Source organism: Anabrus simplex, chromosome 4 (assembly GCF_040414725.1).
Source record: "Anabrus simplex isolate iqAnaSimp1 chromosome 4, ASM4041472v1, whole genome shotgun sequence".
NCBI classification, from domain to species: Eukaryota; Metazoa; Arthropoda; class Insecta; order Orthoptera; family Tettigoniidae; genus Anabrus; species Anabrus simplex.
Genome location: NC_090268.1, coordinates 201,301,728 through 201,325,211, shown reverse-complemented (window position 1 = coordinate 201,325,211; position 23,484 = coordinate 201,301,728). Strand labels below are relative to the sequence as shown.

At 39.2% G+C, this 23,484-nt stretch overlaps 2 protein-coding genes across 4 annotated transcripts in view; one reads left to right on the top strand and one right to left on the bottom strand.

Annotated features, from left to right (window-relative positions):
* Window positions 1–23,484, top strand: part of qua (villin like protein quail) — a 315,565-nt gene that overhangs the window by 216,150 nt on the left and 75,931 nt on the right. For both annotated transcript variants that reach the window (XM_067145307.2, XM_067145306.2), the window contains exons 2-3: window positions 3,342–3,437; window positions 4,186–4,299. In XM_067145307.2, the coding sequence (XP_067001408.2) occupies window positions 3,363–3,437; window positions 4,186–4,299 (189 nt within the window). In that variant the 5' untranslated portion in view covers window positions 3,342–3,362. The remainder of the gene's footprint in view (window positions 1–3,341; window positions 3,438–4,185; window positions 4,300–23,484) is intronic.
* LOC136871757 (rho-associated protein kinase 1) overlaps window positions 17,149–23,484 on the bottom strand; it is a 166,787-nt gene continuing 160,451 nt past the window's right edge. For both annotated transcript variants that reach the window (XM_067145310.2, XM_067145308.2), the window contains exon 6: window positions 17,149–17,295. In XM_067145310.2, coding sequence (XP_067001411.2) covers window positions 17,269–17,295 — 27 coding nt within the window. In that variant the 3' untranslated portion in view covers window positions 17,149–17,268. The remainder of the gene's footprint in view (window positions 17,296–23,484) is intronic.

The following is a 23,484-nucleotide window of genomic DNA, read 5'->3' as shown; positions in this document are numbered from 1 at the left end:
AACAAGGCAGTTTGTCATTGCTTTCCTCACTGGGCCAGTATCACTGACCCTATTAGTAACACCTTATATAACACTCAGACACACAAGTCATGCTCTAAATGTTTTTATTCAGCACCACTTATACCTCAGCAGCTCCAATACTAACAGGTTTCTTTTTCCTCTACCGGAAGCCTTTAGTGTGTACACAGCCCACCTCTATGCTATCCTTGAAGCTCTGTGGTATATGCTGTCCAATAAATGCTGGCACTTTCTGCTGTGTACCAACTCCTTGAACTCATCACAATCTATTGTTGCACGTTTCCCGCGGCACTCTCTGGTGCAGCGGATCCAGGATCTGCTGGCTGGATATTGGGGTGCTAGTACCAGAATCACGTTCATGTGGCTCCCAAGTCACATGAGTGTAGAGCGAAACAAGTTAGCTGATAAGGCTGCCAAGGAGGCTATCACATTGCCCCCCATTCCCTTACAAGATTCCAGCTAGTGATATTCATTCTCAACTGACATATTTGGTTATGTCCCATTGGGAAATGGAGTGGTAGGCTACCCCTCTTCCAAATAAGCTGAGAACCATAAAAGGAACAATGAAGGTATGGAAGATTTCCCTATGGGCTTCTTGGAGGGAAACCGTGGTATTATGTCACCTTCGAATCGACCACGGTATAGTGACGCACTCCTTTTTACTGAAGGGAGAAGGCCCCCTGTGTGTACTTGCGGTAGTCATCTTACCATGGTACACATCCTTATGGAGTGCGTGGATCTGATCGATCTGCGCCTTAGTCTAAAACTTCCGAGTACCGTCTCCCTCATGTTATGAGATGATGATTGGTCAGCAGATCTTGTGATCAATTTTATGAGGGATAGAGGCCTGTTTTATCGTATATAAAAGTGTATTTTCTATTCGTTTTTAATTTTTAATTTATTTTTAGCTACGTTCCATTTTATTGACTCTGTTTTACTGTGTATTTTAATGTATTAGTATTTTAACTTTTAATTTGAATGATAAATATATATGACGTATTCTTCCCAAATTATTTTTGTCTATCAATTTATACGGAATAAGGCATTGCGAATTAGATCCACTGATTATTGTAAATTCATATTCATTCTTCATTACCACTGTTTTTACATTCTAGGCAATGGATAAATTTTAAAATTGTATATTATCATAACATTTCATCTCTTACCATTAGGGGCCGATGACCTAGATGTTTGGCCCCTTTAAACAATAAGCAAGCTCCCAAATTGTCACAGCCATATATGAGACTGAGACTTTAGTGGAAGCTACATTTTGCTCTTGCCTGTGTCAGGAGACAGATGCAAAAGTACTGCATCCATCAAGAAATGACAACACTTTATAAATTGTTGTTTTAGGAAGGGATGGGTGGTTAAGTGTAATTAGTGCATTGGCTTAGTTGTGGGCATTCTGGTCCCAATTCTTTGTGATTCCTAGAGGGGTCATGGATTTCAGCCAAAAAGTTACTTGTCATCAGGAAGGGCATCTGATTTTTTTTTTCACTACTGCAAGCCAGTCTAGTGCCGCAATGAGAACGTGCCCTCTGTGCTAACAAGGGGACCTTCAAGTAGAAAGGTCAGGGATTATTTCCACACATATAGAATTTAGTCTGTAGCAATAAACTCCGTCTACCCCTTCATATAAAGATCCTACACTCATTTATTTGGACTGTTCTATTGTACGCCTCAGAAACATGGACAGAAAAACAAAAGCTGTGTAAAGTCTCTTAAGGTCTTCGAAATGTGGTATAATAATAATTTCATGTGGCTATTTCTAGCCGAGTGCAGCCGTAGTAAGGCAGACCCTCCGATGAGGGTGAGCGGCATCTGCCATGTGTAGATAAATGCGTGTTATTGTGGTGGAGGATAGTGTTATGTGTGGTGTGTGAGTTGCAGGGATGTTGGGGACAGCACAAACACCTAGCCCCCCGAGCCAATGGAATTAACCAATGAAGGTTAAAATCCCCGACTCGGCCGGGAATCGAACCCGGGACCCTCTGAACCGAAGGCCAGTACGCTGACCATTCAGCCAACGAGTCGGACTTCGAAATGTGGTGTTCCTGTAGAATAATTAAATTTTTGTGGATAGAAAAGGTAACAGATACCAAGGTACTGCACAGAGTAAATCAGAAGAGATATCTGAGAGAACTGATTCACAAAAGACGTCTTTCTTGGTGTGGTCACACTTCTCAGCTGATGATAATTATTGTTGAAGGATTCATTAATGGAAAGCAACCTCAAAGAAGATATATTATCTCAAGCATATCTAGAAAGATACCAGAATGGAAAACTACGTAACAATGGAAAGGGGTGACAGCTTGACATCATTTTGTGACGACAGACCCGTCTGTGGACTTGAATACTTGATGATGATGATAATGATGATGATGATGATGATGATGATGATGATGATGATGATGATGATGATGATGATAGTACTTGAAGGTGACCCCTGAAGTATGAATGTCGCATAGTGATTGTGCCACATATCCAGGCATTCTTGAGAACATTTACTTCAACAAATTCCAAGTGCCTTTTATCTACTAAACGTTAACAAAGTAGCAAGCAAACATGTGGCTCAGTGGGTAGTGCACAAATCTAGTAACTGAAGGAGGCTTGCTGGTTCAAGACTCAGTGTATGCCTGGTTTTCTTCTTATGTTTCATTCTGTCTATATTCTAGGTAAGAATATATGTAATTTTTTGTGTTAGTCATGTGTTTCTCATCTTTTACCACTTGTATTCATCCCTACCTTTTCATCTCATCCTTTTTACCTGTGTTTATCCACCTTTTTTCTTATCCTACATTTCCCACATTAAGACCGAAGATCTGTCAACATGATCCTTCAATGAATGTTAAAGTGCGCCATTGTGATGAACATGGGAAAAAGAAATGAGCGTGTCAGGGGCTGAGAAGAAATGGATGAAGAATTAGGGTTGATGAGGAGAGAATCAGTATACTTGAAGACAGCAGTGTATGTTTTCTTTCTATTTCTTCCTCGTCGCCCACTGACCTGACATGCTGCTTATCCTATTATGTGTTTACATGACTTGATTTGCACTCTTTTGTTCCTTCTCCTTACTAGTAAATTTGTAATATTGACTGTCCTGACATGGACAATGAGCTTATTTGTACTATAAATATACAGTAGTATAGACCTAATGCTTGTTTTATCCCCCCTCCCCCTTCAAGTATAACACACCTTTCATGTTCATATTGCAAGACCCTTAATGCAGCCATGATGATAAAATGTTTAGCTGTGTTGACAGTTCCAGTAATTTAGTAATGGTCAATAATTGTACTTATTCCTTGCATGTTTTCTTTCTTCAGAGATCATAACATCTGTCGACCATGTCAGCCATTGTGGATCCAGCCTTCAAGGCCATCCCTAAAGGCTGTACTGCTTTCTTGGTCTGGAGGATAGAGGTAGGTGTTTATCACAGTTTAAGTATATGTGAAAACAAAAAGGGCAAGTTAACATCAGTGGAATAGCAAATAATACAATACTAATACAAAGCTTTGGTATGTGATAGGAGGTGGCAATGGTAAAGTATAAGTTATCATTACTTCAACTGAAGTGGAAATATATTGAAGTTCATCCTTTCAGGTCACACATTGTTTCCAGATCAAATGCTTTTTAGAATACTGGTACAAATAAAAGAAGTCAGTATGCTTCATAAGGTGTTTTAAAATGTTTTGGGATTCATCTTGGTGGATTGTATTATAGGTAAATAATCTGCACTGGAACATAAACTTCCCTCTTCTTGCCCAGCAGCTTCTTTTCAATCATCACATGGATGAAGATTTCCATCAGTATACGTCCCAAATCTAACTTATTTTTGTTCAGTTAAAAATATAATTCTAAAAGAGTCATGGTGCAAGAGAATGATATGGTTTGTTCTTGAAAGAACATCATCAGATGCTATCAAATCACATTTAAAAAAAAGAATGGATGAATATTATGAACAAGTGTAAAACATTCATGTTAAAATTCTGTGTTCAATGTCTTAATAAATGTGGAGATGTTTCTGAACTTTCCTCAATGCACTCCCAGGATGAAAAGACTCAAAAGTACCTATATGGCACATCATCGTCATCATCATCGTTACTCTTTTTTTAACAATTATTTGATTTTTATCATTGCATTTAAAAATTTTTTTTTTTTTTTTTACAGAATATGCAAGTTGTCCCTGTACCAAGGAGCCAGTATGGAAATTTCTATGATGGTGATTCCTACATAGTGTATGCAGCATCTGAATATGGCAGGCCATGTGGAGTTGACACAAAGGTAAGAGCATCAGGTTGGTTTGTTAGTGATAACCTTTCTTGCCACACATTGCAAATAAAACAGACAAGATGGTAGTAGCCTTTTTGTTCTGACTGAAGCTACATGCATTACACTCTCAGGAACTAGTGTCTGGTGAGCTTGCAGCACTAATCTATTCCGAAGATATCTTGCCATCAGTCTGTACCTCTTTTCTTCTGGCACATTGGCTAGATTGTCATTCATGCAAAATCAGTCATGCACAGCTTTTACTACTGTATAAATCCTAGTAGGGGCTGCCTGGCCGAGGCGGTAAAGGCGTGCTCGGTTCGCCCGGAAGGACATGGGTTCAAATCCCTGTCAGGAATCGGATCAAAAATTAGATGTATGGCTTTTCAGGCGTTTGCTCTATTAACCAGCGTTTCGTTTTAGGTCTGACACTAGACTCTTCAGAGTGGGATGTGTCAGACCCTACCCACTGACGCTGGGGTGTATGCAGGTGAACTTATCAGAAGCCTATTTAAGAGGCACAGTCTGATAACTGCATACGGGAGATAAAACTCCACAATGGAATTAATGCCCGCCTAGCAATTCCGAATGGAAATTGTAAGTTCCCATGGAGGGAATTAGATATTTTTCCGCCAATAGAGCATATAAAAAATCAGATCAAAAATCCCTCCATGGGAACTTAGAATTTCCATTCCCTGTCAGGAAGTTGTAAAATTTAAGAAACGAGATTTCCACTTCCGGAGGTGCATATGGCCCTGAGTGTCAATGTTTAAACTCGGTATCCATCATAGTGTAATATAATTTTCCAGAAATGTCAAGTAAATGTTGCATAATTCACTTTAATTTCCTACACATTTAAAAAAATGGAATAATGTTTATCCAGAAAATAAGTTATGTGCTGATTTAACAATGACTCCTTCATGCTCTGAAGTCAGCGTCTTCTTCATCACCGCATTAATTTTCCTACATGTATGGCCATACATCAAATTTTTTATCTGATTTTTGATATGCTATATTGGAGGAAAAAATCTAATTCCCTCCATGGGAACTTAGAATTTCCATTCCCCATCAGGAAGTTGTAAATTTTAAGAAACAAGATTTCCACTTCCGGAGGTACATATGGCCCTGAGGTTCACTCAGCCTACACCAAGAATGAGTACCAGATTAATTCCTGGGGGCAAAGGCAGCCGGGCATAGGCATAAGCCTTTACCTTCCACTCCCCCAAGGGCCTTCATGGCCTGTACGAAGGTGTCTTTGACTTTGTCTTTTTATAAATCCTAGTACTATGTGATGAAAGGAGAAGGGTAGTGAAGTGGAGGCTCAACGCTGAGGGGAGAGGAGGAGGAAAGGTTAACAGTCTGTTTGCACAACAGCAGCATAGTCACTTTGTCAGGCTGTTGGTGTGTCTATTTTCAAGGAGGTTTCAAGACTTGGAAGGGCTCAAGATTGATTTATTTATCAGACCTTTCTCACTTTTTGGCTGAGAATGTTCCCTATTACTTCCAGCTTGAGGCGATAAATCTGCAACGTAACACCCAACTCAACAATATATTTCCGATCAAAAAATATCTATGCAAAATTTTTATAAAATACTACTTCCTCAACAGCACTATCCCCCCTCGACTGAACAGGCAAGTGGCTGAAGTTCTTTCCACGTTAAATTTCATCTATTTATGCAAGCCTTTTTAAAAATCTGTAATGCAATTGACCTCGTCCAGGTTTTAATGGGCTTTAACCTGCACAGCTCTGTGTACTTGACTATATCACAAGCTCTTCTTCAGAACATAGAACACACTGGATGTTCAAATATAAATAAAATAACACATGTTCGGTCAATCTCAGGTCACTGTGATTTTTGCTTTGCTGACAAGGGTGAAAACGTGTGCTATATGCAAAGTGTTGTTGTTATTATACAATAATTATTTTTTATGAAGACTACTTCATCAGTGTGATTTCACCACAAACACACTTTCTGTTTAGCCCTGCCTACCATGAAGAATTATGCAGTTTACCTTGAGTTGTTGTGGAAGCAAGAGGGTTCAAATAATGATAAAGAAATGAGAGGAATATGACCCCTAAGAACCTAGTACTAATAAACAAACAAACAAAACAAACAAACAAACAAACAAATTTAAAAAAAAAATTGTTTTCATCAGCCCAAGGACGGGAAAGGGCTAGGATTGGGAAGAGTGGCCATGGTCTTAAGGTACAGCCTTAACATTTGCCTGATGTCAACATGGGAAACCATGGAAAATCATCTTCAGGGCTGCCAACGGTGGGATCTGAACCCACCATTTCCCGAATGCAAGCCCACAACTACCCAACCCTAATCACATGGTCAATTCACTTAGTCATCAAACTTCATGCATTTTTCTTGTGCTAGGGAACAAATTGTATTAATGGAATTAATGGATCCACTGATATCCAATCCCTTTACTTTGGGAGAGGAATAAAGCATTGCATCAAGGTTATTGGCTGATAATTGCAGAATTCTTTTTTGCTAGTTGCTTTACGTCGCACCGACACACAGAATTTATTCATGGCACTTCTTATAATTCTGTCAGTACTCAATAAGAACAAAATAATGAGCCTGCCTGGTGGCCATGATCGTTGAGGCATGAAGTTTGTACGGTCCGACACTGCAGTTAGCGAGTTTGAGTCCCGTTGGTCAGTTGTAAAATTCGCCATCTCAATGCTGGCTGGCAGTCTGCGTTTTGCATGGGGTAAATAATATTGAGGCATTATCTACATTAATATAAAGTGGGATATATTACAATAACAAGAAAACAATATTTCATATAAGGGCGTCCAGCCCTTCCTAACACTCTAACGTAGATATAACATTAAAGTACCCTACAAATGACCCCTGGGTGGTGCTAGGTGAGCAACAATATTCTGGCAGCCAGCCTGTCTGAAAAGATCTCCTGCCTATAACATGATGTCAAGAACACCAAATGGAAACAGCTCTTTTCAGAGCTTCTTAACAAGAAACATTCAAGAAACACTGAACATTGATTTTGCTGCATTCAAGATGCCATCTATAAGTGAGGTGCACAGTTCTAAAATCCATCTTATCCATTTTAACAAACTTTTCAGGAGACAAAAAAAAAAAAAAAAGATTCTTGCTCATCTTCAGTATAATAAATGTATTTATTCATGTTTATTATATTAAGATAGATATAATTCGAAAGATGCATACAATTTGTGAAATACAAGGAAGACATTTACAAATTAGGATTGAATAAGGCATGTTTTGGAACTCAACAATGGATAAGGAGGGTTTTGGAACTGTCATTGTGAATAAGGATGGGATTTGCAAATGTAGCTAAAACTTTATAATGATGATTATAATATCAATTAATGACTAAAATTAACATTCTTTTATTATTTATGTTCTTTGAAATCATAAAATATTTTAATCGTAATACAGAAGGATATGAGTGTCAATGTTTAAACTCAGTATCCATCATAGTGTAATATAATTTTCCAGAAATGTCAAGTAAATATTGCATAATTCACTTTAATTTCCTACACATTTAAAAAAATGGAATAATGTTTATCCAGAAAATAAGTTATGTGCTGATTTAACAATGACTCCTTCATGCTCTGAAGTAGGTGTCTTCTTCATCACCGCATTCTTTTCCTCTTCATCTCGTTGTTCAGTGAAATCTTCATTCTCTGCATGTCCCTTTTTCATTAGCCTGAAATACAGGATGAAGTCCTTGTTACTTTGCCACGATTTGCTAAACCGTTTCGAGAGCAGTTTATCAATATCCTGTAGATTTTTCTGGTTTTAGTGGCACACGTTTTGATAGAGTACCTAAGATAATGTTGTCAATTTCCTCATTTTTCTTCAAGAAAGAATGGAAGACTCTGATGACACATTTATAATTGGGCTCACCTCTAACCAAAACTGCAGACTTGCCTTTCTTGAAGATAAATGTTTTATACTGGTGAAGTTGGAAATTACATCCACTTGGAGGTTTATTTACTTCAGATACGCTATATTTCCAGTTTTGTATGCGGAAATCACTTCTGAGCCCTAGAACAGTGCCTTCTTCCTCAAACAGTTCAATATATTCTGCAGTATCCATTATGACATTTCTTCTCTGCACTTTCTTCTCTATTCTTCTGAAGACTGTCCAACAACAGGAAACGTTAGATGTATTTCCTGAATGTTAATGGGAGATTCAAGCTGTAACCAATAACACAGCATTCCAACAATTGCAGAATTCTTACTTTTGCCAGGGCATCCGTCTGCATACAGTTCAACGGTTGCAACATCCCATAAATTAGAATAGTTCAGGTGATAGTATAAAGCAGAAACTAGTTCATTGCACCCTTTGGGGCGTTTATGTTCTAGCCAATTATATATCGTAATTGTTTCTTTGTCGGCTGTACCCTGCTTACCCTTGAGCAATGCAGCCGGTTGGAATACGCTTGGATAGCGTTCCTTGTCTTGTCAGACGACCAAGTAGAGTACCTCCTTGGATAATAACATGACCTGAAATCATTTGAGAATTGCACACCGGCCCGAAGGAGAACACAGACCTCTCCATTTATGGAAGACTCTTCCTGTCGGTTGTTGGCCGCTACTCCGATTTGGTCATTGTTTTCACAGATGGTTTGAGGGCAGAAGCAGGTGTAGGCTGTGCGTTTCTTATTGGCAATAACAGGTTTCTTTTTCCTCTACCGGAAGTCTGTACTGTGTAAGCAGCAGAGCTCTATATATCTGTGAAGCTCTGTGATACACACTGTCCAATGAGTGCCGGCAATTTCTGCTGTGTACAGAACCCTTTAGCACGCTACAATGTATAGATACAAGTTTCCCTTGGCACCCCCTGGTGCAGCAGATCCAGGACCTGCTGGCCAGGTGTTCGGATGCCGGCACCAGAATTACGTTGATGTGGTTCACAAGCCACATGTGTGTAGAGGGAAACGAGTTAGCTGACAAGGCTGCCAGGAGGCTCTTGTATTCCTCCCATAGGCTTACAGGGTTCTAGCTGGTGATATTTGCTCTCAGCAGAGACATTTGTTTATGTCCCATTGGGAGATGGAGTGGCAGGCCACCCCTCTCACAAATAAGACGAGAGCGATGAAAGGAAGTATGAAGGTATGGAAGACTTTGGTCGGGCTTCTCAGAGAGAAGCAGTGGTATTATGTCATCTTCGGATCAGTCACGGCATAGTAACCCATAGTGGGTGGGGGATGCAGATGAAGAATACACCCACGGTATCCCCTGCCTGTCCTAAGAGGCAATTAAAAGAGGCTCCACGGGCTCTCAACTTGGAAGCATGGGTTGGTGACCACGAAGCCCTTAGCTGACTCCTGGCATTGCATCCACTCACTTGTGCCAGGCTCCTCACTTTCATCTATCCTGTCCAACCTCAATTGGTCAACTCTTGTTCTTTTAGATCCCGATGGTATTAGAGAATTCGAGGCCTTAGCAGTCTTTCATTTTCACGCCCTCCATGGCCCTTGTCTTTCCTTGTCTGGTACGCCATTTTTCGAAGCGTAGGATCCCTTCTTTTTCCTTTTTTTTTTTTCCCCTCTCTACCCCCTGTGGGTGGGGGATGCAGATGTAGACCACACCCATGGTATCCCCTGTCTGTCATAAGAGACAACTAATATGGGCGACCAAGGGATGATGACATTAGACCATGAGATTACTTATGATTAATACCATTACGTGCAGAACACCATGGGTTGACGTTACTTGCGACTAGTACCACCTTGCAAGGGTCTACGTTATATAGGAGCAGTCCATTCTGTGCGGAACATTATGGGTATGAGTGTTGCTTGTCAAAAAGAGGTCGTCATGTGTATTCCACTGGTCCATTCCACTGTGTTCAGTATGGTGTGCGTTACCTGTGAGTAGTACCACTTTATCTGCAACACAATGGGTCTATGTTGCCTGCGGTTAGTACTACATTGTGTTAAACACCATGGGTTTGGCTAACACTGGTGATTAGTACCACTATTTGGGGAAAACCATTGATCTGCATTGCTACAGAGAATTGTATTATTATGTGAGGAACACCATGGGATTATTTTTCCTGTGGGTATTACCATGATGTGTGATTCACTGTGGGTCTGCATTGCCTATGATTAGTACCACTATGTGAACGACCCCATGAGTATATGTGTCCTGTGATTAGTTGCACCAAGTGAGGAGCACCATGGGAATACCAGCGCCCGTGATTAGGAGCAGCATGGGTCTGCATTGCTTGTGATTGGTGCCCTTAATTGCGAAATGCCATGGGTTTGTGCTACCTGCGAGTGGTGCCATTATGTGTAACATACCATGGGTTTACATTACCTGTGATTAGTACCACCGCGCGAGAAACTCCATGAGGCTCCGTTACCTGTGATTAGTATCAATGTGGGAGGAACATCATGGCTCTGTTTTACTAGTGATTAGTACCATTGTGAGGGGCTGGTGACCTGGATTTTGGACCCCTTTAGATAATAAGCATCATTCCAGTAATTAAGACATTGTGAATTGGATCCACTGATTGTTTTTGTTTCACGATCCTTTTCTCATCACCATTCGTTTTAGATTCTAGTCAGTGGATACATTTTAAAGTTTTAATTCGCATTTCGTTACACCTCGTACCATTAGGAGCCCATGACCTAGCTGTTATGCCCCTTAAACAACAAACATCATCATCATCTATTTTAGTTTGTGTTTGTGTATTTTAATGTGTTATTTTAACTTCTAACTTCAAGGCAATTCCTTATTCCATTGTAATCTATATAATATATAATTTTATCAGAAAATAAGGCATTGCAAATTAGATCCACTCATCATTTGTTTTAGATTCTAGTCAGTGGATATACTTTAAAATTTGAATTATCATGTATTTTCATTCCATCTTGTACCGTTAGGAGCCGATGACCTAGCTGTTAGGCCCCTTTAAACAACTATCATCATCATCATCATCATCATCATCATCATCATCATCATCATCATCATGTTTCTTTGTTTTGAGTGGATTTTCACTCATCTCTGTAGATTGTAAGATTATATGAATATAACTGCCTGCAATAATATGCTGCTTGATCTTGCAGCTTGGGCAAAACCATATTCTTTTGACAGTCAACAGAGAATTTCACCACCGCTGACTCTTCTTTCTGTATCAGGGCTTTAAAAGCAGTCGCTTTGAGCTTATGCACACGAACTGTGTCATTGCAGATAACTCATCTTTCGGTGATAGTTTGGCTGACTTCATTTGCAGAATAAGGAACTGATATTCAGAACAGACTGTACATCAGTAGCTGGTGTCTTGAAACTAATATTATAATCGGTCACAAAAATTTTTTTGATATAATCGTACTTCACTTTCATTTCTGGTAAGGCTCCTGAATTATAACTTCAGAATAATTTGCGAATATTCAGTTCTGTAGGCAAGTACAATCTGGTAGATTTGTGTTGACAATAGTGAGAATCGACTGGCTGAAGTTTTTCAATGATGACTGTAACCCCTTCTCGTATTTTGAGATACTTGGAAGATCTTGTGTCACCTCCTCTATCTCCTTTGGTGACAGACCTGCGACGAATGATTTCTTACACACACCTCTCACTCTGTCCTTGCCTATGCCCAGTACTGATAAGGCCTTCTGACAAATCTGCACTAATGTGGGTTCACTGACTGCCTTGACTCTGATGAAATACTTGACAGACATGCATTTCCTGGAACTGTTTGGCTTCACAGCTCTCTCTCTTTTAGGTGCCTCTGGAGTTGTATATCTGAGAATAAATTAATCTTGCCTTAACTTGTCACTAAACTCGTAATACATTTGATGGAATAGCCTTATACCTTGCTTTACAAAGGTGAAAATATGAGAGTATCCTCCTAATTCAATACATCATATATTCCACCATTAGACGGAGTAAACAAATTCAAACATGTTTCGGCTCATTAGAGCCATCTTCAGTGAAAAATGAGGGGGGTTGAAATAATTTACGTAATACAAGTTAAAAAATGCCGAAAAACATAATGAAGGAAACAAATGAAAAAAAGAAACCAAAGAGAGTCTAGACGGAAACAAAATTAGCACAAATATACAATATTTACATCATTATGTGGAGCAAAAAACAACTCACTGCGACAAAATTCAGTGAAACAGGTGTTAATACAAAAATAATAATTGAAACTAAAAACTGTGTTAACCTAAGTAGAAAAGAAATGAAAACAAATGATACAGATGGAAATGAACAATGGTGAGGTTGCAGACCTCATAGTCTACAAAATATTGGTTTTGTAACAATAACAAAACAGATTGAAATCACTGTCGAAAATTCAGGCAAAAAATCTATCCTTGTAGAAACCCATCACATCAAATTGGTTAGGAGGGGAGCAGGAGCGAAAAAATTTGAGAAACCAAGCCTGATATAACGTGTAGGCAAAACGCCTGTAACAAGGAAAAACACAGATGAAATTTGAAGCTTTAGAACAGCAGCATTCTCAATATCTTCTCAATCTAGCAGTCCCTTTTTTGATTATTGTTACATAATGTTGACTGGTTGGTTTGCCTTATTATAAAGGGTCAGAAGGGCCGCGACATAAAATTGAGAAGCTGTGTTAGGGAGATGACAGATGCATGGTAAACTGTAAGTGGCCTAATGGAAACCGTCAATCTGTAATGGAAAAAAATGAGGTTATGTGAGAAATGTGGGCTGATAAGTAAAAAAATGTGGAATGGGAGTGTAGAAAGCTTAAACTTACGGTGTTCAGCAGATGGTTGTCCTCTCGAACGGCTTGGCCTTCTCAAAGTAACGGTCTTGTTCGTGCGATCGAGTCTATTGTTGGTTCAGCTGTGTTTGAGAGGATGGAAGGACCGGAGGGGGAAGGGGTGGTGCAAGGCTGGTGTGGGGAGGGGGTAGTGGTGGTGAGTTGGAGAAATGGAGGTGGGATTTGTTTGTATTATGGAAATTCTGACAAATATATGGAATGAATGTTTCAAGTAGAATGTTCTTTTTCTCGTTGACTTCATTTAAATTGTGAGAGGGGTTCATAAACTGATCTAAATCGATGTGGATGCTCTTGAGAACGTTAAGCAAGGTGCCTTTTTGTTCATAATGCAAGATCTTAATCTTTATCTATTGAAGTGTATTCGTGGCTGGATGCTTTATGATTTCATAAATTAATACTATTTTCAATATTGCAGAACACAATAGTTTCAGTAGAACCTTTGTCAGCAGAATCATCAATAGATATAAGAGCAGGCCCAAGACTACCCTAGAAAAAGATTCTGCTCCTAAAGAAAAGTTTTCCACATTAACTTTCAATAATAATAGCATTTACCAAATTTCTAATATTTTTAGAAAGCACAATATCAAAATAGCATATAGAACCTCCCACACCAACTCCAAACTCATTTTCAATCCACACACTGTCAACAATAACAATAACAACATTAACAACAAATATTTGGAATACACGAATACACTTCAATAGATAAAGATCTTAAGATCTTGCATTATGAACAAAAAGGCACCTTGCTTAACGTTCTCAAGAGCATCCACATCGATTTAGATCAGTTTATGAACCCCTCTCACAATTTAAATGAAGTCAACGAGAAAAAGAACATTCTACTTGAAACATTAATTCCATATATTTGTCAGAATTTCCATAATACAAACACATCCCACCTCCATTTCTCCAAATCACCACCACTACCTCCTCCCCACACCAGCCTTGCACCACCCCTTCCCCCTCCGGTCCTTCCATCCTCGCAAACACAGCTGAACCAACAATAGACTCGATCGCATGAACAAGACCGTTACTTTGAGAAGGCCAGGCCATTCGAGAGGACAACCACCTGCTGAACACCGTAAGTTTAAGCTTTCTATACTCCCATTCCACATTTTTTACTTATCAGCCCACGTTTCTCACACAACCTCATTTTTTTCCATTACAGATTGACGGTTTCCGTTAGGTCACTTACAGTTTACCATGCATCTGTCATCTCCCTAACACAGCTTCTCAATTTTATGTCGTGGCCCTTCCGACCCATTATAATAAGGCAAACCAACCAGCCAACATTATGAAACGATAATCAAGAAAGGGACCACTAGATTGAGAAGATATTGAGAATGCTGCTGTTCTAAAGCTTCAAATTTCATCGGTGTTTTTCCTTGTCACAGGCTTTTCGCCTGCACATTATATCAGGCTTGGTTTCTCAAATTTTTTTACTCCCACTCCCCTCCTAACAAATTTGATGTGATGGGTTTCTGTAAGGATAGATTTTCTGCCTGAATTTTCGACAGTGATTTCAACCTGTTTTGTTATTGTTGTATGTATGTATGTATGTATGTTCAGTCCGTCAGCGATTCCGCTGCTGGGATCCTCAACAGCTCTGCCATCAGGTGTCATAGATGGCCTAGGCATCACTGAAGAGGCATACTAGGGAAATGAGGAGTGAGGTAGTTTCCCGTTGCTTTCCTCACCGAGCCAGAGTTGCTGATACATATCAGTCTGCCAAGCCCACTGAAATGCATGCACCAACTGACCTTATGAGGATTTTCACACCATTCATAGCAGGGACTGGCTGCATGAGGATTGGCATTACTAGCATCGCTCATACCTCAGTCACTTTCATATTGTCAAAGCCAAGGATAAGACAGAGACAGATCTATGAAAGTAACAAAATTGCTCTAGACTATACCAGAAGACATAGTGCACTGTAAACACTAGGTCCTGCCAGCAAAGGCATTTCTTATTGTTACAAAACCAATATTTTGTAGACTATGAGGTCTGCAACCTCACCATTGTTCATTTCCATCTGTATCATTTGTTTTCATTTCTTTTCTTGTTAGGTTAACACAGTTTTTAGTTTCAATTATTATTTTTGTATGAACACCTGTTTCACTGAATGTTGTCGCAGTGAGTTGTTTTTTGCTCCACATAATGATGTAAATATTGTATACTTGTGCTAATTTTGTTTCCGTCTAGGCTCTCTTTTGCTTTGTTTTGTCATTCGTTTCCTTCATTACGTTTTTTGGCATTTTTAACTTGTATTATGTAAATTATTTCAACCCCCTCATTTTTCACTGAAGATGGCTCAAATGAGCTAAATACGGAATGATTCTAATATCTTACATCTTGTATTTTAAGTTCACTGCACTGGTAGACTGTTTTAGTGTATTTGCAAGTGGACATTGTTGGCAGACGTTTTGAAACATACCTGAAATGAACGATTAATGGTAAGATAGTGTTATGGTTTACAAGATAAAATTAACCAACTTCAGTAGTTTTTATAAGGATCGAATGAAACTGGCAAGAGGTTATGTTCAAGCAAAATATAGGTGTGCTTAACCTATTCGTTTAGCTGTATTCTTTTCCCATCTGGAAGGACCTCTTATTTTCTTTCTACTATTTTTATGGCCGATTTCCAACGCGCTTTCATTTTTCATTACTCCAGAGAAATGTACACTATTTTACTGAAACTCGAAACACCACTGACAACTGGTATGGCCTACAGACGTGTGTGTGTGTGTGTGTGTGTGTGTGTGTGTGTGTGTGTGTGTGTGTGTGTGAGAAAAGATGCTAAATCACATGAGTTATAAAGATAAACTCAATTTTCATTTTAAAAAATGGATAAGGCAGATTTTGGAACCGTGTGCTTCAAGTGCAATGTTAATATATGTTCCTGGACAAGAAGAAAACCCTCTCTCATTGTTATGAAATGAGACATAACTTAATAGTCTAGATTTTTTGAGAAATCTTATAAGAAAGGATCATATCATGATTAGGCACCAATTATTAACATCAGAATAGCCACCCCGCTTAAGAATAAGAATTGTCTTTGCTAGTTTAAAACATTCTGGAACAAACCCAGGACAGGACATTTTAGTATACAGTAACGACCAAACTGAGAGGACTTTACTATCTTTCACAACATACATTATGATATTCTCTGGCCCTGCAGCAGTGTCTACCTTTGTATGGTACCCTTAATCACCACAGTAATATCGTCTACTGGTATACTCGAGTTGTAGTCCTCATCGAGGCACTCGGTTTCTCTGCTGTCAACTTTTACAGGATATTTGGATCTTATACTCTCATTGCTTTTTAAGAGAGGGGACAAAATGCAGAGCATCCTCTTGAAGTTTACATTCTTTTTAACTTCCTTGCAGTATCATTTGCACTATCTTTCAATGCTGATAGTAATAGTGTTATTTTGTCTTGTTGTGCTCATATTTTTCATTCCTTTTCTCCCTAGTTGTCTTGGATACTCTACTAGGATTTATTAACTCCAACATCTAGACCTTTTTTTTCATGCTTTATAATATTTAATGGAGGCGTGTTTTGGACTGTGTAGTAGAGTTATCAGATTGATAGGAATATACGGTGCGGTACTGAATTGTTGCACTGGAGCATCAAAACATTCTTGATCAAGATTGTTAGAAAAAGTCATGAACCATTTCTCTAATTCAACATCAAAATGTGTAACAATACATCCTTGGATATCTGTTTGGAACAAACCCAGAACAGGACATTTTAGTACCAACTGACTGAACTCCATTATTACTAAGAGGTCTATCAGGACACCTACTTACTGCTGTTGGAAATGTTTTCTTAGCTTACAGGATGTCTTTTTAATTTTTTATATATAATTATAAATTTAATGGAGGTCCATTTAATGTCCCTTTAACAGATTATGCATAAATTCAAGAATTTTGCTGTGGAGGATTGGTTAATGTAGGTACCTTTAAATGTAATGATATTTTGGAATGCTAATGAACTGTCCTAAGGTTCAGTACTACAACTGTGAGGACAAGCAATGAGTGCCTAAGCTGCTGTGATATGATACTGGCCATTATTTTAAAAGACTGACCAGTTTTACTTACAGCAATACACTGAACATATTAGGGTGTATTTTATTTATACACAGAATATTTACAACAATTCTTCATATTTCAGCCGGTGTTGGACCTCTAATGGCTGCTACCAGGATCTGTCCTGCTACAGATAACTCTAGGGCATGTACCACGTAGTTCCACTCTGAAACAAACATTATCTGCCATCAGTACATTTAAACAATAATGTGGGTCCTTCCCTCATCAGTATGGATCACAAATTAACTTGTTACCAGGCTATGGAGTACAATATTAAAAAGAAGAGCTAAAAGCAACTATATTTTCTTTCCTTCTCAACATTCCATATTTACATATGTATAAGATGCATATTTTTAGACAAGAACAACCTATCAAAATTGAGTTCTCTCTAAGAGACAGATTTTATTTTAAATGTCATAGCTATCAGATCTAACAGCATGAAGTGGCCTCAGCCATAACCTTTCACTTGGCAAGCTTTGATGTTAGATTAAACAATATTAAAATGACCTATCCAGTAGTTCTTGATACACAGATACAATGAGTTTTGTATATGTAGAGATATACAGGTTTAGTGCTACTTGTACTACATAGCAATAATGGGCTATTGAACAACCCAGAACCATCAGGTTAGCAGGGAAAGCAAATTAGAGAGAGAGAGATGCATGCACACACACGCACACGCACGCACGCGCGCGCACACACACACACACACACACACACACACACAGAGCACTCTAAGGCAGTACACGGTCCTGTGTTAAAGCGAGACTTGACTCAAAAATTCTCTTAAGCCACAATATGACGGTTATGATGACAGGGCATGGAAAAATAGGGACCTATCTGCATACATTTAAAATCCAAGAGCATGCGACATGTTGGTGTGGCGAAGAAACGCAAAGTGTGGACCACATCCTATATGAGTGTGAATTATTAAAACACGAAAGGATAAGCCTAAAGACAAATGTAATCAACTCAGGAGGCCACTGGCCTACAAGCAAGAATGAACTTATAGGCAAATACTTAAAGTTCTTTAAACTGTTTGTGAAGTGTATCAATTTTGATAACCTGATGTAGGGTATAGTTATGTCAAGAAAGAACACTTTCATTGAAAAAAAAAAGTAACATAATGTTTCTAGGCTAGACACATTAAAATCAAGCATGTAGGTATAGGTAACATAATGAATAGAAAAAGTAATCACAACTACAAAAGAATACTAATGCATGTAGTATTACTTAAATTGTAATGGAGCATGCAGTTAATGAATATGTTAATAAATTTTTTTAAAAAGTCCTGTGCCCCATACACCATCTTTAGCCCAGCTACTCACTCGATGCTCCGACACAACAACAACCACAACTCCTCATTCAGACCTCGGTGGAACACTAGTGACAGCCAACACATCTTTCGCCCTCAGTCCAGCTACTAAATCCCAACACACTGAGTCTCCCACTGAGTCCAAAGCTGACTAAATGTCCGTGGCCAACCACCTTTTTATACCAGAATATTCGCGGTGTGGCTAGAAATAGAACATTCTCGTTGCAGCTCCCAGAAACTCAGAGGTAAACCAGTCACTGAGAACAATAGACAGAAAGGCCAGCCCCACCCTCCAGGCTGGCTGGGAACTCCCCGGTCATGTGACTCACTAGTCCCTTCCAGGAAGTACTGAAAAGGGCTGGCGCAGGGCGGGTACTATTTTGCACAACTTATATTGTGTACATTTTTCAATACAATTGTTATTAACAAAGAAACTTTAAATTAACTGTTTCTGGCTGCCTTAATATTCCCAAACTTAAATACTGAATTTTGAGAAATTTTCTTTATTTATATTCATGCTGTGTGTAACTTAACAAACAGATAAAAATTAAACTAAACCAACTTTTCACTTTTTATTCCTAATCCTAGATAAAAAAAAAGTATGAGACAAAAATTTCAAATGTACAGGTAAAACTGTATTTTTTTAAAATATAGATTTATACCAGTATCTCCTCAATGACCCATAAGTGCCCAACAAAGATGTAATAAGCACCATAGTTAATATCCCACCAAAATAATGCAGTAAGTTCAAAGAGGGACACTGATACTGCTGCTGCCACAGCATAGGAGTTGCTATATTTTCTTCCCATCCAGTCAGCCTGATTTTGATTCCTGACTCACCCATCCTGTTGTTTGAACAGGATGTACTCAGTTCCTGAGAAGGGAAGTGAGTTTAAGTCTCCATCCTAGAAGTGGTTTTCCAGCAAGGACCCCAAACAACCAGACCACAGCCAGTTATTTTCTAATCCTACTTCATAACACAAGACTAGAGATCAAAGTGTGATGAAGCAGCAATAAGAACAAAAAATCTAATAATTCTAATTTCGTGTGGCTATTTCTAGCTGAGTGCAGCCCTTGTAAGGCAGACCCTCCGATGAGGGTGGGTGGCATCTGCCATGTGTAGGTAACTACATATTATTGTGGTGGAGGATAGTGTTATGTGTGGTGTGTGAGTTGCAGGGATGTTGGGGACAGCACAACAACCAGACCCCGGGCCACTGGAATTAACCAATGAATGTTAAAATCCCCGACCCGGCCGGGAATCGAACCCGGGACCCTCTGAACCGAAGGCCAGTACGCTGACCATTCAGCCAACGAGTCAGACAGAACAAAAAATTAAATCTATGGATCTTTTTAAATTTTGATGAGGATTTTAGAAAGTTCTTTCCTCACAATATTTTTTTGACCTCTTCCAATCAACTATTCAACTGTATTCAATTATTTAAGGCTAAAATGTTCCATATGTTGGAGTCTCATAACCCTGTTCTCTATTCTAAAATACTTACTTACTTACTCCTCGGCGCTACAGCCCTTGTAGGGCCTTGGCCTCTCTGACGATTGTAGCCCAATCTTCACGATCTTCTGCACGCCTCCTCCATCTTCTTATTCCCATTTTTCTTAAATCCTCCTCCACATCATCCAGCCATCTTTTCCGGGGTCTTCCTTTCCATCTTCTACCACCTGGATTTCCCTTATAGATCTTCTTGACAGCCCTATTATCTGGCATTCTCTCCACGTGTCCCAACCACCTTAATCTGTTGCTTTTTATTTCGGTTACGATACTTGGATGTCCATAGAGTTCTTCCAATTCCTTGTTTTTCCTTATTCTCCACAATTCCCCTTCCTTCACTGGGCCAAAAATCTTTCTCAGTATTTTTCTCTCCCATCTGTTCAACAGTTCGTCATCTACTTTGGTCATTGTCCATGTTTCAGAGCCATAAGTTACCACTGGTCGTAATACTGTTCGATAGACTGTCAACTTTAATCTTCTACCAAGGCTGTGTGATCTAAACACTTTCAATAAAGCTAAGTAAGCCCTATTGCCCGCAGCAATCCTCGCTTTTATTTCCTCTTTCATGTCATTATCTTTTGTCACCAGCACTCCTAAATACTTAAACTTTTCACATCTCTCGTAGTTAATCCCATTTAATTTTATGCACTTGTCTTCCCTTACTACGGTCCTCCTAGATGCAAACAGGTAATGAGTTTTGGCATTATTCACTCTTAGGCCCATTTCACCTCCTTCCTTTTCTAATCTATCCAGTCCTTCCTCTAGGTCTTTCAATCTTCTAGACAGCATATCAACATCATCAGCATAAGCCAGATTCTGTGTTACACGGTTGAACAGCGTACTGCCTGGATTACTGACCTCCACCTTTCTCATCACACGCTCCAAAACCACATTGAAGAGCAGGGTAGATAACACATCCCCTTGCCGCAAACCTTGGTTTACTTCAAACTCTTTAGTAAGATTTCCTTCTATTTTAACCATGCATTTAGTACTTGTTAGGTTCATTTGTACCAGTCTTATCAATTTAGTTGGGAACTCCATGTCCATCATTGTTTGATACAGTTTCCTTCTCTTCATACTATCATAAGCCTGCCGAAAATCCACAAACAGCTGATACACATCCACATTATATTCATAACATTTCTCCATTATTTGCCTGACAGTGAAGATGTGATCTGTTGTTGATCTACCCTGTCGAAAGCCACGTTGGTAGTCTCCTAGTATCTGCTCAACCAGTGGAGTGAGTCTCATAGACAAAACCTTGGCTGAGACCTTATAAACCACACTAAGGAAAGATATACCTCTATAATCTTCACAATTTGCTTTATCTTTCTTCTTATGAATGGGACAAATAATTGCTAAGCTCCAATGCTCTGGCATTTGTTCTGTTTCCCAAACTTCCACAATTAGTTGGTGAACAAGTTGTGTCAACTGTTCACCCCCGTATTTAATCATCTCAGCTGAAATGTTATCACTTCCTGGAGCCTTATTATTCTTCAAGTACTTAATTGCCGTCCTCACTTCTTCTATAGATGGTACAGGCACTGGTTTTAAATCGAGGCTAGGATCCTGCCAAGGCTGCCCATCCTCTTCTTCCAATCTCACCGTCTCTGCAGCCACATTCAACAGTTCACTAAAGTATTCCGCCCATCGGTCAAGAATCCGGTCTCTTCCCCCAATCATGTTTCCTTCTTTATCTCTACAGAATACAGCATGTGGTTGAAAACCTTTCTGTACGTCCTTTATTTTCCCATAGAACTTCCGTACTTCTTGCATATCATATTGTTCCTCCAAATCTGTAATCCATTTCCTCTCTGCCTCTCTCTTCTTTCTCCTACAAATTCTGTCTGCCTCTTTCCTCTTCTTCCTAAATTCTTCTACATATGTTCTTGTTTTCCTGCTAAACATTTTCTTCCTTGCTTCATTTCTTTCCTCAACTGCTCTTCTGCAATCATCATCAAACCATCCTTGCCTTTCAGTCTTTACCTCCACTCCTAGCACTTCATCCGCAGTTTCCTGCAATGCATCCCTCAATAAAATCCACTTTCCTTCGATGTTTTCCACTGCCCAGCTTTGTTGTTTAGCCTCCAATTTCTTCTCCATCCTGCATTCATATAGTTGTGCAGTTTCTTTATCTTTCAATTTTGAGATCATATATCTCCTTGGAGCTTTCCCTTTCTTAGCAGATCTGTAAGTTGCAATACGTTGCCTGTATTTTACCCGTACCAAGTAATGGTCCGAATCACAATCAGCTCCCCTACAACTGTCAACTTATAGTATGTCAGATGCATGTCTCCTATCGATTACTACATGGTCTGTTTGATTATAGGTGACACCATCTGGTAAACACCAAGTGGCTTTCCGTATATTCTTTATCTGAAACCATGTACTCTTCACCACCATCGAGTTTCCCATGGCAAAATCAATTAGCCTCTGTCCATTATCATTTGACTCATCATGCAAACTTTCCTTCCCAACTGTCTCCCTATAGGCTTCTTCTTTACCCACTTTAGCATTGAAATCTCCAAGTATGATTTTTACATCTTGTCTTGGGATGCATTCTATTTCTTGTTCCAATTGTCCATAGAACATATCTTTCTCTTCATCCTCAGCCTCTTCTGTAGGTGCATACACACACACAAGGGTGATATTGAAAAAAATGGGCCTTCATCCTTAGAGTGCATATTCTTTCATTTACAGATTTAAAATTCAAAACTGCTGACTTATATCTGTCATCCACTAGGAAGCCTGTGCCACCTATTGTACCTCTGGCTCCGCCACTATGCAGAACTGTATATCTACCACTTCTAAAAACACCATTTCCTTTCCATCTGACTTCCTGAATTGCTGCTATTCCAATATCATATTTCTCCATTTCTTGTTTTAGATTGTTTAGGGCTCCTGGTTTATTCAGGGTTCGTACATTCCAGGTTGCTACATACATATCATATTTCCGTTTGCATCTTCCATTTCCTCACGTGGGTCGTTTACCATTATCATCAGTCCAGCTATTCTTGTCTGTGAGTTTCGTAACAAGTTGTTTTTCCGATATAGGGTTGTTAGCCCCATGATCAACCACCAACCTGGAGGACCAGGGTATCCCTCTTAGTCTGGCCTATCACCTTTGACCTGTCCGGCTTGGGTGGCCCTACCAGGAGCTTATGCTCCCGCTGGCATAGCTCTCAGGATCACTTAGGCACGCAAGCTCCCACATCGCGACAAGATGAAGATACCAGCGTGGGAGTCTATTCTAAAATGGTACTATTATTTATCAAAGTTTTACAGAAGGAATTCACAAGATATGAGGTGTATATAGTGACGACAAGGTCCCAGCTATCTAGCATTGTTTCCAAGTCCTTGTATCAGCTTCTCCCTTCACCTTTCTTGTTTATTTCTTGTCTTGTTGTATTACAACAGTATCAGGGTATCTGAGGTCTAAGATACCTTCTCATTTCCATTTCTTTCTAAACTGGCACCTCAATTTTGAGGGGTTGGAAATTGTTTTCTTTTTTCTTTTTTTTCTAAACAGC